This window comes from Aulostomus chinensis, chromosome 7, assembly GCF_037954235.1.
Source record: "Aulostomus chinensis isolate RoL2024-O1b breed Wild chromosome 7, RoL_Achi_v1.0, whole genome shotgun sequence".
Lineage (NCBI taxonomy): Eukaryota > Metazoa > Chordata > Actinopteri > Syngnathiformes > Aulostomidae > Aulostomus > Aulostomus chinensis.
The window spans coordinates 27,601,272-27,619,050 of NC_141326.1; the positions used below are offsets into that span (position 1 = coordinate 27,601,272).

General features: G+C 45.6%; 1 protein-coding gene across 2 annotated transcripts in view; it reads right to left on the reverse strand.

Annotated features, from left to right (window-relative positions):
• The window catches only part of cftr (CF transmembrane conductance regulator), a 40,722-nt gene that overhangs the window by 3,672 nt on the left and 19,271 nt on the right, over window positions 1-17,779 (reverse strand). For both annotated transcript variants that reach the window (XM_086209669.1, XM_086209668.1), the window contains 15 exons: window positions 14,148-14,242; window positions 13,264-13,350; window positions 11,809-12,598; window positions 11,610-11,738; window positions 11,490-11,527; window positions 10,282-10,568; window positions 10,102-10,181; window positions 8,558-8,708; window positions 6,140-6,367; window positions 4,952-5,052; window positions 3,386-3,616; window positions 2,299-2,454; window positions 2,013-2,102; window positions 1,468-1,640; window positions 610-715 (listed from right to left, as the gene is read on the reverse strand). In XM_086209669.1, coding sequence (XP_086065795.1) covers window positions 610-715; window positions 1,468-1,640; window positions 2,013-2,102; window positions 2,299-2,454; window positions 3,386-3,616; window positions 4,952-5,052; window positions 6,140-6,367; window positions 8,558-8,708; window positions 10,102-10,181; window positions 10,282-10,568; window positions 11,490-11,527; window positions 11,610-11,738; window positions 11,809-12,598; window positions 13,264-13,350; window positions 14,148-14,242 — 2,742 coding nt within the window. The remainder of the gene's footprint in view (window positions 1-609; window positions 716-1,467; window positions 1,641-2,012; window positions 2,103-2,298; window positions 2,455-3,385; window positions 3,617-4,951; window positions 5,053-6,139; window positions 6,368-8,557; window positions 8,709-10,101; window positions 10,182-10,281; window positions 10,569-11,489; window positions 11,528-11,609; window positions 11,739-11,808; window positions 12,599-13,263; window positions 13,351-14,147; window positions 14,243-17,779) is intronic.

Consider the following 17,779-nt stretch of genomic DNA (forward strand, 5'->3'; position numbering starts at 1 on the left):
CATGAAAGAACGGACGCACTTGCAAAAAAGTACAAAAAAAAGGGTCAGGTTTTTGTTAACAAGTGTGGGCTATTTTTATTTAAAAGGCTGGTGGGGAAAGAATTCATCCTCACACCTGTGTGTGTGTGTGTGTCTTTGTGTGTGTGTGTGTGTGTTTGTGTGTGTGTGTTTTATTGTGAAGGAGGTAGGTTTTAGTCCAGGTGACAGAGGCCGGTATTTTCTGATGTTCTGGTTTGGACTTTCTTTCACGCTACCAGTCAGATGTTCTAATATGGGTTTACTGGGATGTTTATTATTATTATTATACTAAATGAACCTCAAAGAACAAAAAAAAAATCTGAAAAAGAAGGAAACATTCATGTATGAGGCCTATTGAGGTCACATCCCTCATGTTGTCATAGCGCCAATCTACCGTCATCCTGTTCCAACGCAAACCTGCATCACCCTCCATGAAAACAAACACACGTGTGCACTGACACGCCGCGCACAGGGTGGTGAGGTTCCACTGCAGGTCCAGGGCCAGGCAAAGAACAGCTACAAAGGCCTCCACACACACACACACACATACACACACAAAGAAGACAATAAACCACGTCCTGTTAATCTCACCAGGAAGGACTGACACTCCAGCAGTGGCTCCACTCGGTGTTCTGATAGGATGACGGTGCAGCCGGAGAAAACCTGCTTCAGCGTCTTCCTCAGCACCTGCAACGTTCTGCTCACACGCACAAACACACACACACGCAAGCAAGCATGCATGAGCGCGCACAAACACACACACACACACACACACACACACACACCATGGTCATCAAAGGCTGTCTCTCTTTACTGCTACACGGTTAAACTACGTAGCTCATTATAGGCTTCATTTAGCATCACAGCCCCCCCTGCCTGGCCCACTGACACACACACACACACACACACACACACACACACACACACACACACACACACACACACACACACACAAATACTCTTCCTCGTAAAATCGGTCAGAATTACCGAAAGAGCTCTAGATTGTCGCCATATGCAGTTACTGGAGAACGTACAGGTCAGATTTGGGTGGTTTGGGCTGCACCGTGACCTCAGTGACAGCTACAGTTGGTTACTGACGTCACGGCGGCAGGGGAGGAGAACCTGGATGGCACCAGGTGATGTTCCTGAGAGTTTACAGACAGACATTTTTGGGAAGTTTTGCTTCGCTTCGAGCTAGAAACACGTGGCTGACTCGGAAGAAGCGATGCAGGAAGGAAAACAGGTCTTTGTGAGTTCAAGACACCTCGTGAGTGCTTGACAGGCCAAATCTACTTTTAGGGTGGAGTATAACTTTAATATTTATGAATTTGGACTGCAAAAGCCTCAGCTGAAAACGACAGCTTTTACTGTCCGGCAAAAAGAAGTGAGCAAAGAAGTGGCTGGAGCCTGAATACTCATTCAGTAAATATCCTATTCTGGAGTACTTACATGGGGTCGAGGTAGGCGGAGGGCTCGTCCAGCAGCAGGATCCGGGCCTTGCTGAGGATGGAGCGAGCCAGACACATCAGCTGTTTGTGTCCGTTGCTCAACACGTTGCCTCCGTCCTCCAGCTGGAAGTCCAGTTTGTCCGGGAACTGCTCGATCACTGACTTCAGGCCCACCTGAGGACACACGGGGGGACGTTAGCTGGTGCTTCACACGACCAACGGTTGCAGTTTTATGTTTTATTACATTCACCCTCAGAGTGAGAGCCTGACACCTCCACTTGGAGGACAGTTCCTGTCATTGAGCTTTCAGGAGGCTTTTAAAGTTAAGTTAAAGTAAAGTTAAACAGTGAACATTTCTATGAGCTCTTATTAAAAAGTCCTTCGTATAACTGCAGAGCTGATCTTACATTTCAAAATGAAAAGATGACCTTCGTAACCTCACTGAAATGCTGTAAAAATCCTTTTAACGTCTGTCCTCCAAGTGCTCTGTTGGTTCCTGGTCAAGAGAATAGAACAGACAAAAATAGAACAGAAGAGTGGACGCACCTCCTCTGCGACCCTCCAAAGCTCCTCGTCACTGTAACGTCCGTGTGGATCCAGGTTCATCCGGAAAGTTCCAGTTAAAATAAAGACTTTCTGTTCAAGACAAAAGAAAACAAGACTGAGGTTTTAACACGGCAGTCAACACAGCGCACACAACGGCGGCCTCCACGTCTGTCCCTCATTCTACTCGGCATTTAGACGATTTACACGAATGCAACTTTGAATTGTCTGATTGAATTTCTGTTCATCACAAACGTGTCTGGAGATGGAATCCTCGCATTCCTCGTACCTGCGGCACCACTCCAAACGCCTTCCTCCACGTGTGCAGCGAGACGGAGCTCCAGGAGACGCCGTCGATGGAGATCTCGCCATCGGTGGAGGCGAGACGCAGCAGGGCGGACAGCAGGGTGCTCTTGCCTGACCCCGTCCTGCCCAGCAGACCCACCTGAAATTAACCAGGACACAGGAAAATATGAATAGTCTCTCGGTTATTATTGGAGGCCATGCCATAGTTGCTGGTCACAGCGTTCTTGATCAGTATTGGACAGACCCAAGTCATTGTAGTTGCCATTTATTATTCAGACCCGGCACTATCAGAGTTGAGAGTGGTTCTCCCCTCCAGTGGACACACAACAACTGAGCCCAGGCAGCCTCCCGTCACCGCGTCACATTAATCACTTCCTATTTTTTTGATAACTAATCTCATACGTGTTTGTCAAATCATCGTGCTGCCAGATGCCATTTGCTTAGCGAAGGTTTAAAGGTTTAAAAATACTGCCATTATCCTTTCATGCATACATACATACTGCATTAATTTACCATGTATACACGCTGCACGCACAGACAAAAGCAGACCGTACTCATCTTTACTCTGTGAAATGAATCGAGGCCTTGATGTCTCAGAGAGTCTAAAAGCGCTCCGTCTTTTTGTTCTGCAGGCTGGCGGCAACAATTAGCCCATTTATCAGTCGGCCCTGCAGCAGCTAATGGGACGAGGCTGAAGTGCTGACACTAACTGAGCTCTGCTGTCCTCCAGGATTCATTACACGGAGCTCATACTTGCCATAATTACTGCCAGGAGCGGAGAGAAGGAGTGCTGCGATATTACACTCTCGCTTCTGACTGAAAGCGATCTGAACACAGCTGAGTTCATCTGCTCCTCTGATTTAACAGTGAAAAGCATTTAAAATGCAGATGAAAGTGAGAAGCGAACGACTCTAAATCAGCCAGACTGGGAGAAGCTGTCACTGATTCCTTTGTTCCAGTTCTGATTCAACTTTTAGATGCACTTCTGCCTAACAGATGCGAATCTCTGCAGGTTCTCTGCACTGTCCTGTTTGAGCCGCCACCCTCCTGGACCACCAGCCCAGACTTACACTCTGTCCCCCGTCCACAGAGAAGGAGATGTCACTGAGGACGGCCCGTCCAGCCTCTGTATATTTGACAGTAAGGCCCTGGACGTCCATCTGGCCGCGATTTGGCCAGCACTCATGTGCGTGAGGGTTGTCGATGACGAGGTCAGGACCCCCTTTACCACTGGGCTTCCCCGGCAGCAGCTCCTCCGACGGCAGGTCGATGAACTTGAACACCCGATCCACCGACCGCATCTACGAGAGGGAAAGGGAGGAGGCGGTCAAGATGAGAGAGGGTCGGGGTTTGCTGGAGGTTGACCAGAATAAATACAGTTTAGTACCGATGCCCATTGTTTGGTTGAGGCAGGAATTCCCCCAAACTGCCGCCGGGGACGTGAAGCAGCAACATTCCCAGCGCAAGATGGCCCATTTTTATATTTAAGCATCCTGAGGCTAAAAGTAGCTCCTACCTGACCGAGGTCTAAAAATAAGGTCTCCGTGACATTTTTTCCCTCCTGTGTTACTTCTCCAACTCCTGAATGCAGGGAGAGCCAGCCACGCATAGTTAGCTTGAGGCTACTAGCGTCCGATGAGCTGATAGCTGATATCCATATTGGATCCATGCGTCCATTATTTTGCACTTTAGCAGTCGCTGTGTGTGATGGAGAGTTTCTGTCCTGAGCCAAGGCGTGTTTAAGTCATGTTTACTCATCCCTCTGTGACAGTGACAACAGAGATACTGACGAATCGGAGGCGGCCTTCTGCCTCGACCAGAGATAAATCTTTGTGAATACGATTCTTGGCGTTAAAGTGTAGAACTTATTATCTATAATCTGTTGCTGCAATTCACTACATCGTATCCTGTGCAATGGTTGTGAAGAGAGGGGATGTTTTTAATTCTCCAACCAATTTAAGCTTTTATTTTAAACTTGGGAAATACAGACATCTGTAGTTGTGCTCAGGTGAAGACTCAAAGCACTTGGTGCCTGACAGAGATATTTAGTAGCTCCACTCACCTTCATGTAAATGTTATTCACAGGGAGTCACAAAAATGAGCTTCTTCTTCTCTCACGGGAGAGTATCAGTCACACTGTGACTAACAGTGCGCACACACACACACACACACACACACACACACACACACACACACACACACACAACTACGTGACTGTGCTGTACAAAATGTCCTGCGCTGTCATAACCTCCATCAGTTACATGAACCAAAACATGGAGACAATCAGCGACTTGGTGGACACAAACAAAACAAACGCTGGTTCATTAGAGTCTCAACAGCGGCACCAACATCAGCTGCTGAACGCACCAGCGACGTGTCTGACAGCCAAAAACAAAACAGGCCAACCTGTCCTGCACCAACAGCCTGGATGTGCTGCTCGTTGTTCACGCGTATTTGTAGTGGTGACACACCTCATGCACATCGCCACAGTCAACACACGATCAGACATCTGGTGCTAAAAACACTCTCACCGAGACTGTGATGCATATAAAACTCTCTTTGTGTGTGTGTGTGTGTGTGTGTGTGTGTGTGTGTGTGTGTGTGTGTGTGTGTGTGTGAGAGTGAGAACCACATACCAGTCCATCGACTGTGATGCTGGTGATCACAGCCCACTGGAAAGTCCCCAGGATGAGCATGGCCAGGGCCACAATGATGCCTATCTCCCCTGGTTTATCCTCTGTAGAGCGAAAGCACACACACACACACACACACACACACACACACACACACACACACACACACACATGCACGCACGCACACACACGCTCATCAGTTTAGTCCAATCAGATCTTCTTGCTGATGTAACAGCAGCACTCAGGTATTGCAGCTCTGCCTGTGGCTCTATTGGAATCAAATGAGCTGTGAAATTACTCCTTAAACTGCTCTCAACATAAACACACAGGCAATGACGTGTGTGTGTGTGTGTGTGTGTGTGGTTGTGTGGGTGTGTGTATATGTGTGTGTGTGTGTGTAGTAACTTGTGTTTCCCATTCATTGAGATAAACACACTATTTCTTTCTTTTGCACAAGACATTTTATCCAGAGGCAGTCCAACCATCGATCAGTTCTCGCACACAAACGTCCTAAAACTAAAAGAGCTAAAAGAAATACGTTGGCATGATGTCATGTCTGGTTCCCTCGTCTCTAAGTCAACAATAATCTTAAGATGACATTTCGTTCGACAGCATAAACTGTGTTGGTAAAAACAACACGTTGGAATTCCGAAGCATCCGTTGTCTTAAGAAGAGAAAGGAACGAAGAAACGACTGAGAGGTTGTCAAGGATGTCATCACACTGACAACAGAAGAAACTCAAAGCCAACTGAGGTGATGGTTCATTTACAGGCTAACATTAGCTTTTTATATCAGCTGGTTGCAATTTCAAATTAAAAATAATCAGAGATGTATTCATGAGTGAAGATTATTTAGTTGTACGGAACGTGTAAGTCTTGTAAGGTTTGTTTGCAGCAGAGCTGATTTTTGGACCACGATCGAAGGCGATAATCCTGTTGGATCAAGTTAGCCCATGGAGATGCTAACTTCCTGTTGGACTACAGAATGATGTCACTCCGCAGCAATGTAAACCCGCAGTTGACACAAGTTAATGTGGCTGAGGTCCCTTTTGATTCTGGGAGAATATTTACTCCAGTGAGCAAATGCCAAAGCCATATTTGTGTTTTTCTCAAACCTTGCACTCGCTTAACTTTGCATCTTTGCCGTTAGCACAGCACACAGTGGAAGAATCAACCATAGCTTGCCACTTACGGTTGGTTCCCACAGCGATGAAAGCAGCGGCGGTGAAGAACAAGACAAAGATCATGTCACAACGGAAGAGGAACCACCGAAGTGTGGTCAGGTAGTGGAACCAGGTGGCGGTGTGCGTGTTTAGCGCCTTGTGGAAGAGCATCTCAAAGTAGGTCTGGCGGCCAAACGCTCGAATCGTCCATAAACCCTTGAGCGAGATGATGAGGTGGGAGAAGATCGGGCTGCGAGCTGCAAGAGATGGGATGGAGTTAAAAAATGATGAGCAAAAAGGCCTTAATTCTGTCTTGAGATAAAGCAGTACTTTGTTAAAATGTTAGCTGAGTGTGTGTGCAACATTTTTACACTTCAACCATCAAATTTCATTTAACGGAAATTCAAGGAAGGTCTGATATTGAGTGTAAAAGTACAGAAAATACTACATGATGATTCTCTGTGCAAAATCTTTTTCTTTTAAGTTACTAGTAACTGATGGGTTTAAATACGTGTCGTAAACGTACAAAGTCTCCAAAAAAAAAAAATTCTCAGGTTGAGTACGGATACCTCAACAAAGAGTGAGTAAAAATACACAGCTATTAAGTTGGACTCCAGAAATTAGAGTACAAACACTTGAGTGACGAATAAAGATCATTTTCACTTTGTCTGACTCGCTGTTTTCAGCACCAGAGAGCGAGACCAGGATGGGGATGAAGGAAATCCCAGCTCCGCTCAGCTCTGTGACCCTGGTGTGATCCAGGAAGCCCTCGCTCTCATCACTGAAACACACATTCGGTGACAGGACTGAGAGCAACGCAGGAAAAGTCCAAAGAACACGGAGTAGCATCTCTGTCAGCAGTCCAGCGACCTGTTTTCTCATCCTCTGACGTCACAGCGTGTCGCCACGACGACACCGTGACCCGAAAACCTGGCGTCTACAATTAGGAATGAGGATTTCTAGACGCTCTTGATTACGTGACATCATATAACACTGCCAGACTTTTGCTGTTGTTTTTGTTGTTCAAAGCAACTTAAAATAGGTGCAGTCCACTTATGTAAGAGCTGCTGCAGACGATACCAGAAGTGATGGGTGTGCGTTTCAACGGTCCAACAAAGGGGACGGGGACGTTCTTTCAGGAGAGATTCATCTCCTTACAGATGCAAGTTTTCACGCCTTATACCAACAAACAAACTCCCTATTTCATTCCCTCTTTGTATGGGAAGAGAGGAAGAGTAACAGGAGACTGATGCCTTCTACACTGGGGGAGTACGCCTGACAGAATGGGCTATTTTGAGTTTTATTACACTGCTGCTGGAATAAATACACAGGTTGAGAACATGAGTGAGCGTAAGCTGCACTTGAGCCAGAGGAGGAGGAGGTACCGGCAGCTTTCATGGCAATTTTCTAATCTCTGCTGCAAAAAAAAAATCAGCAGGCTAACTTCCTGTTACACACCCGCTGCTGTGTTGCTGATTTAAGAAACGAGCTTGCATTTCAAGATATAGTCGTGTTCATTTGACCTTTGACCCCTCCCCCCCAAATCTTTACACTTCATCCTCGAGTCCATTGAACATTTGTGAGAAATTTGAATAAAATCCCTCAAGGGGTTCCAGAGAGCAGCTCCAGAACAAACGTCTACTGGTCTAGGACTCTTCTGACTGGGACGTTCCTGTACTGGTGTCTAGCTGTTGTTCTGCTGGCCCTGCCTCACATCCTCTATGAGACCTCGCCCCTCTGAGGTGGACCATCCAGTCTTTCCTTCAGCTCTTCCTCCGTCATGTTTGTGTTCTTCACCCCTTGGCCCCAGGCCACCCACCAGCTCCGTTATGATGACAGCGGCCGTCTGCCGGCTAAATCTCGCTTCCTCTGCCCCTTCTATTAGTTTTCCTTTCATTTATACTTCCTGAATATCCACCTTTTGATGAGATGACTCATGCTGGTTTCATCCTTCTTCATTGTGTATTAAAATAAATGAGACAAAAGTAAAACTTTAAAGGTACTCGCAAATGAGTTGAAGTATCTGGACTGAGTATCAGGTATGCAAAGAGAATCCAAAAGTCCCACTGAGGTTTTTAATTTTATAGACAAATGCACCCAACCTGTTTTTTTGGTCTATTTTTACTTTTTACGTCACTTTTTGAAGTCTAACCAAGCACAGGTGGGTTTGTTTGGCACTTCCTTGCACGTTCTTGTTACAAGAGAAGCTTGATACGGATTTAAAGCGGCCTGGTCTTTGCTGTTCCTCTCTGCTTAGAGGTAATTTATCTTCTCAGTTATAGAAAAGAGGCAAGACAACATCAAAGCTGGTCAATACAGCAAGAACGGAAATCTGCCAATATGAAAATTTACACTTTTCTTCATTCAGACAGGAGGAATGACCACCATCACCAGACTGCATACATGTGAAACAAACCACAGACAAGCTGGTATTTACAGCGTCTCACCTTCAGCTTCCAGTACTTTGAGCTGCTGGCCGGTTCGTAGAAAGTACTTCCTGAGGACAACGAAGATGACAGCCAGCGGGATGGCGGCAATGAAAATGTACGGCCGCATGATGGACACGGTGAAGATGGCCCCCGTGACGATCAGCGTCAACTAGCGAAGGGGGAGAGAGAGAGAGAAAAAAGTTCCGATTCGAGAACCTGCGAGGTATCTTCTTGAGGCGAATGCCAAACATGATTTGTAGCCTCGGTACCTTTACTTTTAAATTCACTCTCTACTTAAATTTAGGGGTTGGCACAATAACGCATTAATTTTGATCAGTAAATTATAGAAAAGATCACGGAACTATTATGTGGAGGTGCGAACAACCAGTGGAAGCTGGTCTGTGTCAGTAGCTGTATTCTTGGGTAAACTAAAGTAAAGTGCTGCTAAAATACCCCCCCCCCCCCCCCCATATATGCACTGCGTGACCCGACACACGTGGCCGATCGATGGGAGATTCCATGGATAAAGAATTCCCTGACGCAGTTGTCCACATAGTAGAGGATATCTTCCACAACAAACGCAGCCATACAGACGCGTGTGGAATGTGCTTTTGTAAAGCAAATACGAGACATTTGTGAGAAATGCGCGTCTCTATTTCCAAAATAACAGCGCTCGCTGCCAGTCACTTGCTTGAACCTGCTGTACACGGCACACGACACCGGGGCCATGTTTCCTCTGATCACTTAAACGAGCTGCGGTTTGCAGGGTGCAGCTGTGGATCCATGACCTACTTTGCTGGAGCATAAGAGTTCATAAATGATTCGCATTCACAGTCACGTAGAGATTCACACACTCGTGTCTTCACCCTTGATATCTGGATCGTACCTCCACGAAAACGTCCATTAGATACTAACATTTAAAACCTTCCGCTTACTCTGTTAATGTTTTCTCGAGGACATGATTGATTTTTCATGACTCTGAGATGTCTGATTTCACCTGAAAAATAAACCAAGACATCCTTGTCAAACCTAACCAGCAAATATAAACTAGGTTCATTAAAATCCACATATTTTGATATGAAATAATCGTGTATTCAAGAAGTTTAAAAGTTTTTTCTAAGTTAACATCAACTGAACCATCTATACTCTATTTCCAGGACTTCTCCCAAATTTCTCGGTTTTATGCACGTTAAAAAACACAACAACAACAACAACAAAAACAACTTTGACAAAGGTGGGCATTGCTATTTTGAAATTCAATTCATCTTTTTTCTGTTTCTCTAGGCAAGAAACTGGCGACTTTCAAGAATCCTGCAGCCCGACTCTCATCCTGCCTCGTCGTCCTAGCAGTTATTTCAGACAGGAACTCAAAACCTAGACTAAAGTAGCTCATCTTGGTCTACCTGACTGATAACTTGATACGTGGAGCACAAACTAACTCACTGAAGGATTCTGGGACACCGTGTAACGCGTCAGAACTGAATTCACGTCCTACTGTAATCTTTTCCAACCGACATTACTTTTACATTGACATTACTTTGAACGGTGTTTCAGCGGCGTACCTGTATGAGGTCAAACAGCACGAGAGGCAACATGTCATCTATGGTGGCCATGTCCTTGGTGAATCGGTTCATGATCCGGCCTGAACCAGAACGAACAAGGAAGGACAACTCAGGTGAGTTCCAGGAAAGTGTACCACGACAGGTATGATATTTGCGTGTTAAACCAACGTTCAGCAGCACCTGTCTTCATTGTGTTGAGCAGAGCCATGGGAGCCCGCAGCACAGAACTCAGCATCTGCTCGTGGAGTCTTTTGGAAACAGTGAGTAAGGTGTGCACCAACGGGAGACCCCTGAAGAAGCCCAGGGCCAGCACGCTCTCCGATGTGGCCACGTAGATGTAGATGATGTAGTAGGCGCTGGTCGGGGTGACGATGACAGCCAGGTGGACGGGGGGCGACGAGGCATTGGGGTGCTGCTCGTCGATGTAGTTGGGCGATGAAGGGTTGGCGCCGTCCCGCCAGATTGTACTGAGAAAAACAAAATGTCATGCAACAAACTAATTTTAGTCCAAAAACATAGAAACTAAACTCTATACTCTCAGTAAACACCAAGAGTAGCGCAGAAGGTTCTGTGCACCAGAGGTCTAAATGTGAATATTTCTAATTAATTTTCATGCGTGTTTTCGCTGATGTCATTCTTTATTCATCAACAGCTGGCAAACCGTGAAGTAGCTGAGACTGATAAATCCCGCATGTGAACATTTCTTCACGTCCAGAAATGTTATCAGCAGGAATTTTGTTTTTTTCAAAACACATTAAATTTAATGCGCTGTGGCCTCCATTTCTTTCGTCATTTTCAGAAAACCCCGCTGGATTGATCACGGAGGACAGCCAGAGGATGCTGTCAATCAAGTTTGGTGTCAATTGGGTAAAAAAATGTGGGAGGAGAAGAATAAAAAATAAAGTTGTTGTTTTTTCTTTTAGAAAAATAGTGAAGGACTCTTCAGAATCGCTGACAGCCGCAAGAATTGGAATCTTTCTGCTCATTTGCCTTTGTCCGGCTGAAGGGTGCTTGAAATTTGCAGGTCTGTCAAAAAATATATACAATATAAGAACTATAAAGGTGATATATGTGTGTGTGTGTGTGTGTGTAATATATATTTTACACCACGAAACTTGTTCCGCCTTCGGTGCTCGCCATTGTCGGCGGAAAAGTGCAGGGAGACACTGAGGAGAGAGACATATCGGTGGCGACACGACATTCCGCCACTGTGCAGGGAGACGGAAGGACACGGTGGCAAATTTAGATCTGAGGGAAGAGGGGAGACCTGGAACGACGGAACAAGTGGCTCGAAACACTGAGGCTGTTGGGTTTAATAGGCGGCTCCGTTTCAGGGATTGATTTCCAAAGCTGTTTTACTCACAAGCAACGTGAGAGTCAACACTCACTCAGTAATCAGGAAAATGCCGATGACGGAGCCTGCGACCTAACGGTGGAAAGGACAGGAACAAACTGTTATCGTTGATAATACCAACAATCCTACATCTTCATCCTGGTGGTGGCCTCACCTCGATGGCAAAGACGATGAAGATGAAGATGAGGACGTAGACGAGGCTCCTGTTGGTGGTGATGTAGCGCAGGTAGGTGCTCCATGAGGTAGTTTCAAAGATGTTCTCACGATCATCTGCAAAGCATTGCTGTGAAGAAACAAGACACAAATGATCCTCTTGTTTTTACAGCAAATCTGTGCCTGGGGGATGTGTCTACCTCCATGTCTTCTTCATCCACTTCTTCACTAATGTCATAAACACTGTCCTTGGACAGGCGACGGGCATAAATGTCCAGCTCAGACGCCAGGTCGCACTGCGGCGTGATGGACAGCTTCTTTCTGAAGGATGACTGCATCTGCATCTGCATCTGCTCTCTGCGGTCATGGCCCTGAGTGTTGGTGATGAACGCCAGGACCGACTGGCGCCGCTGCCCATTCAGATGCTGCAAACCGTGGTGGTACAGGTTCCCCCTGGGAAGCACCTCCTCTACCTGATCATCCTCAGGTACCACTGAGAATTTCCTCTCAGAGAGCTCCCGAACCCCGTCCTCTGTCGTTGACTGGATGGTGTTTGGAGTCTGTTGGGAGTTCCCGATGAAAGAGAACTTGCGGGCAGCTGCCAGAGGGCTGAGAATGAGGGACTGCTTGCGTTTCTCTGGGTAGCCGTCACCTCCTTGGGGTCCAGAGACAATTATTGGGGGTGGTGGCTGGCGGAAAGACTGACGAATGGGGTCTGAGCCTCGGAAACCAGCCGTTTCATCGATGGAGACCCTGCGGAGAGTTTCTGTGAGGATGGAGCTGCGCCGCTCAGCGTTGATGTTATCATAGGCTTCCAGGCCGAGGAGGAGGGAGCTGAAATCAGGCCGCTGCGCCTGCAGCTCTGAGAAGGTGCCGTAGAAGTAACAGTCTCCGTTGTGCAGCAGAAGGATTTTATCCGCTCGTTTGAGATGCTCCAATTTGCTGGTGACAACAATCCGAGTCTTGGAGGCCATCAGTTTACAGACGCACCTTAACAGCAACAGAAAATTGAGACAGTAAATGTGTGTCAACTACAGAAAGTCCTTTTAAATTAACTTTCAATCCAACTGGTGAGATGGCTCCACCACAGCCTACGCCACAGTCGCTGTCGTGGCTGGAAAAAAAGAAGGGTGGTTAAATTGTTTTGAATGTCACACAATCTCAACAAAATGATTCTTTTCTTTGCTCAACCCATTTTGGTCTTGTCACGTTTGTACACGTCTGAGAAGCGACAAGATTTAAATATTTATCTACTTTCAAGAAACGAGAGGGAGCAAGTCAATGGCACACGCTCTGCCCACGGAGCACGCTCAGTGTGCCTCCTCCAGGCAGCGCGGGAACTCCATCTACTGTGACATGCAGAGGTTTACATGTCAGCGAAGCGCTAGCGAGCACTGTGAGAGCGCCTTTCACAAGAGCTTGAACGCAAGAATAAACAGCCATTTAAATGAAAAATATGTTGCAATGAGCTTCAAAATGAACCCATCCTGAGGTGGTTACAGTGAGGTGAAGCAGCCACAAGACTTCCCAGTCAACAAGGGACAACCTTGACCTTGAACTTCAGCTCAGCACCCCCCACCTCCACCACACACACACACACAGACACATACACACTTCCTCCACATGAAAAACACCGTTGCTGTCACGATACCCACTTTTCGAAGATCTCTTTCTCCGTCACGATGTCCAGGTGGGTGAAAGGTGCATCCAGCAGGTAGAGGTCCGCGTCTTTATACACAGCCCTGAAGGACAAAAGCAGCGTGTCAACAGACTGCGCGAGGGATTGCGACATATTCATGGAGAAAAATACAAAGGTTAAGTACGACAATGTCATGAAAGAATGAGCCAAAGAGGAAAAAAAAAAAAAAGAATAAATATAAAAAAGATGCAAATGAGGAAGTCGGTCATTTGGGGGGGAATAAATCTAAGTCGCCAAATATTTACTTTGATGGCAAAAGCCAGAGACCAGTGAGAGGCAGCAAATTGACGTCAGGACACTTAACCAATAAATAATGCATGGGAATATGAAAGTGTCTGACTGCTGTAATCTACACAGAGATTTGATGGAGTCATAAAGCTCTAATGAGGCGGTGGAAAGCATAAAAACACGACACCATAAAACACTTCAGTAAGTGTGGACACACTGGAACACGGATAAGAATAGCAGCAGGTGTTGGTAGCGCTGGAAGCTTCTGATTTGTACAGTAAAGCTCTTTTCTTGCACTGATGGGAACCACCAGCTTGATGCCTCGTCAGGGACATGACGTCCTACGTCATTTAAAGTGTAATTTTAACAGACTGTCTCACGATCGATTATCTTGCTGAGTCTCATTTGCTTGACAGAACGTTTGTTTTCTGCAGTCAACCAAAAATTCCAGTTGAATCCACGGAGATGCTAACTCCCCGTTGACGCGCGAGCTTACCTCACTGCTGCAGCATTCTACCGAGCCAAATCAGAACCAGGACCGAGACCGAACTTACAGTTTATAATCTGAGGAAAAGGGAGTCGAACAAGATGCTCAGACGTGACAGGAAGTACCTGGCCAATCCGAGGCGTGCCCTTTGACCTCCACTGAGGGTCACCCCTCCTTCAACGAGGAGCGTCTTGTCTTTTTCGGGCAACAAGGCAAAGTCCTACAGAGGAAAACCAGGTGTCAGAGGGTCGGACGTGAACAGTGACAGCAGAGTTTGATGGAATGGTTAAAAACCTCACACCCCTCCATGCTGCCTCTTCTATCTTCTACCTTTTCTATCCATATCTTCTCTGCAGGGTGACAAGGGTATGAAATCTCAACCCTTTGCTTTCATAGCCCGTTGTGCTGCCTCAGAAAGCCAAATGCCTTCAAATATGAACAAACAGAGTCTTGCTTGACTGTGAGCTTCCACCAGCGTGCTAACAGCTACCACGACTAAATCTTGGTCAGTGGTTTTCAGATCCACAACTCGGACTCTGTCCACACATGATGTCGCAGCAAACGTTCCGAACATGACATACAGTATCCTTGATTAGACACGCTTTAATCAAGCAAAGCAAAGATCTAATATACAGGCTGCTACCTTGAAACAGCTGAGCTTTTGTATGAGAGCCGATAAGAGCCACTTGAGTGGTGAAAGCGTGACATGTATGATCTGGTGTTGACATGTTTTGAAGAGTCGCCTCCTCTCTGTATGAGGGCTTGTCCTTGCTCCGCGTCCTTGAACAGAAACTTAGACTCCGTCAGGTGAAGCTAACAGAGAGAGGCCGCTCCTCTTGCCGGGGCTGTCGTTTCGAAGATACTCGAGACATTTAGAATGTCTGAATGTGTTTAGAAAACACCCATGTAGCAGCTTGGGACAGAGTCGAATGTGAACATGCAAAAGCAAGCAGATGCTCGTGACGAGATGTTTGAAAGTTGGGCCTTTATTCCCTAATAACTACAAAAGATTCACACCGGAAAGAAAGTAACTTGAAAATGCAGCTTTTCAAGAGTGTCTGACGCATTCTAGCGATTAGCTTGTAGACATACATGCTGCTAACAGCTGAAGATTGATTGGTGGGTGGATGTCACATGGCAGCACACAACTTTCTGATCCCAGCTAGTGGCATGTGAGGGGGGTAACGTATGTCTTCAGCACAACGTCACCCAGACACAGTCCAATATAGGGATTTTACCTGGTCATGAAAGTCACTCAGGCTCAGGTAATCAGAGATTTATTGTGACACCACACAAATCACACATGGGAAAGGCAAATGAAGGATGTGACACGTAGAGATACGGCGCAGACGTGGTGTGTTCGGTGGCAATTCATCATGACAACAGACGCCCACAGTGACACGAATGAAGTGACAGCACAAGTTTATCATCGTTAAAAAAACAAAAAAACAAAACTTCCTACCTTTTTTTTTTTAAACTTCCGCTGTCCTGACAGGAGTGCATAGGGGACCAAGTTAACAGCTTGTTTAAGAGCTTGTAAAATAAAGCAGCATAGAAACAACAACAACAAAAAAAGACATGTTGTGTGACTCACTGGACAAAAAGCACCTGCGCCGGCAGCGGATAGGAGCATGCGGCAAACCGTGAGTTTATGGTGGGGAGACCACCCGTGGGAGTCTGTCTGGTGCTTCGGGGCCAACAATGGAGGGGAATACAGTCACAAGCCCACTAAAAGCCTCGGCTCTGTCTGGACAAATCAGCTCTCGTTGCCTTGGAGATATTTCCTACAGTAGAGAATCCTGCCTACGCTGCCGCTCTTCCTCGTCTTGGGTCATTTCAAGCATCGTTGAGAATGATCGTCAGTTAATTTCGATCGAATCATCTTGTGCGATGATTCTCTGATTCTACGTCGCTCAGACAATCCGAGGATGAACGCAATGATTAAACTATGAGAAAACGTCAGCGAGGGGTCGGACAAAATATCAGTACTGCAGTACATCGCGGGCAAACAGTCATCAATACACTGAAATAACGAATAGCCATATCTTTTTATTGAAACAGCTGGCTTTGATGAACTCCTCCGTCATGATTTCATCACGGCACGTTGAGATACCCACTGCAATACTCTATACGTATATGATGACGATAAAACCAGCTGGGATGTCTGATCATACTTACATCACATATCTAATAACACTGGTAAAAAAAAAAACACGCCCATTTCAAAAATCCATGAATTTAAAATTTCCCGTTTTATCAGAACGATATTTGCAAAGGTGCGCTGTTGTGTGTCATGACGGGACGCGATACATGTAACTGCCATAACAACGTGATATTAAGTGATACGATATTGGTACAGGGGGCAGAAATATCAATACTCTGCTGCAATATGTTGCTTTTTATTGCACAGGGTTATTAACAGACAGTTTGTTTCCACCTTGCCGCCTTGCTCACACAGGTATCAGCAGATGGATGATGGGATGACTCTTTCATGGGAAAGGTGTCATGATATCATGAGTTTTGTGTTAACGTTTAAGTTTCTTTCATCTGTTGCAGTTATAGTTGCGTAGTTCATCAGAAAGATTCCATACTGGCATAAAATATTAAATATTAATAAATAAATATAATAAATATTAGATAGCTGAGCTGATTTGTGCCATTTTTATATTTTATAAAGAATATTTAATTCATTCTGTTTCTGTTCTTGAAAATGATAAAAAAAAGAGTAGTTTTTGTCTGGGTTTTTTTTTTCATCAAATGAACTCGTCACATGAGACCGCTGATTTTTTTCAAATGCAACCATCTCCAGTTTTGTGAGCGTACGGCGTGAGAAGCACAACGAATGGCGTGAGTTCGGAGGCGCGCTTGTTGTTCTAGCCGAAGCTGTTCAAACAGAACCTCTGAGGAGTTGTCTCCCGTCTTTGTGAACCTCGCTGCCACTGCAGAAGGGAAGGCTTCCTGTCATTCTTATCATTTCCATACAACACACACACACACACACACACGCGCGCACACACAGCACAACTCCTCGCGCGATTCCTCCCTGTACGTGGTTTCATCAACGCCTCGTGCCAACGTTTGATGGCTCTCCTGAGAGGCTGTTATCTTTTTTTTTAATTTTCCTTTCATTTTTTTTTTTTTTAACACGGGGATGTCAATACTGCGCAGAAACCTTGTTTGTTGTGACAACATCATTTGTTTTAGCCAGAAACACTTAAAGCACTGTCCGTGCCACAGGAGGTGGGGCGTGGTCGGCGAAGAATGGGGGTGTGAGGTGAGCTGCGGCTTTGATTTCAGCGTTAATGACACTAACTACGAAGACATTAGGCAACATGTTACGTCAACATTCTCACTAAAAGCTAGTTTTGCTGATGTGCAGTAGAGCTACGCACCTGGGTTGAATTCTTTAATCAAATATAGACCTCGGTGGTATTTGAGCAGTTGCTGATACAATTTTTTTGTTACATATTATAAACCTCTTGTGCATATTTGCACCACCTCACTCTCGGATACGGTTGAAACCGCAATATTCACTCACATACATACTTATCTACTTATTTATATCTTGTATAAAGGTTGGCTTGTAAATATTGTTCAAGTAATTTGATGTCTTTATTCTTATTTTCTATCTTATTTTATTGTCTTTGTTTTATATAAACCTTTACATAACTTTCTTTTTTTTTCCCAAAGAGAGCTCAGTAAACCGCAGTCCAATTCCTTGTTTGTGCTACAATCTTGGCCAATAAAGCTGATTCTG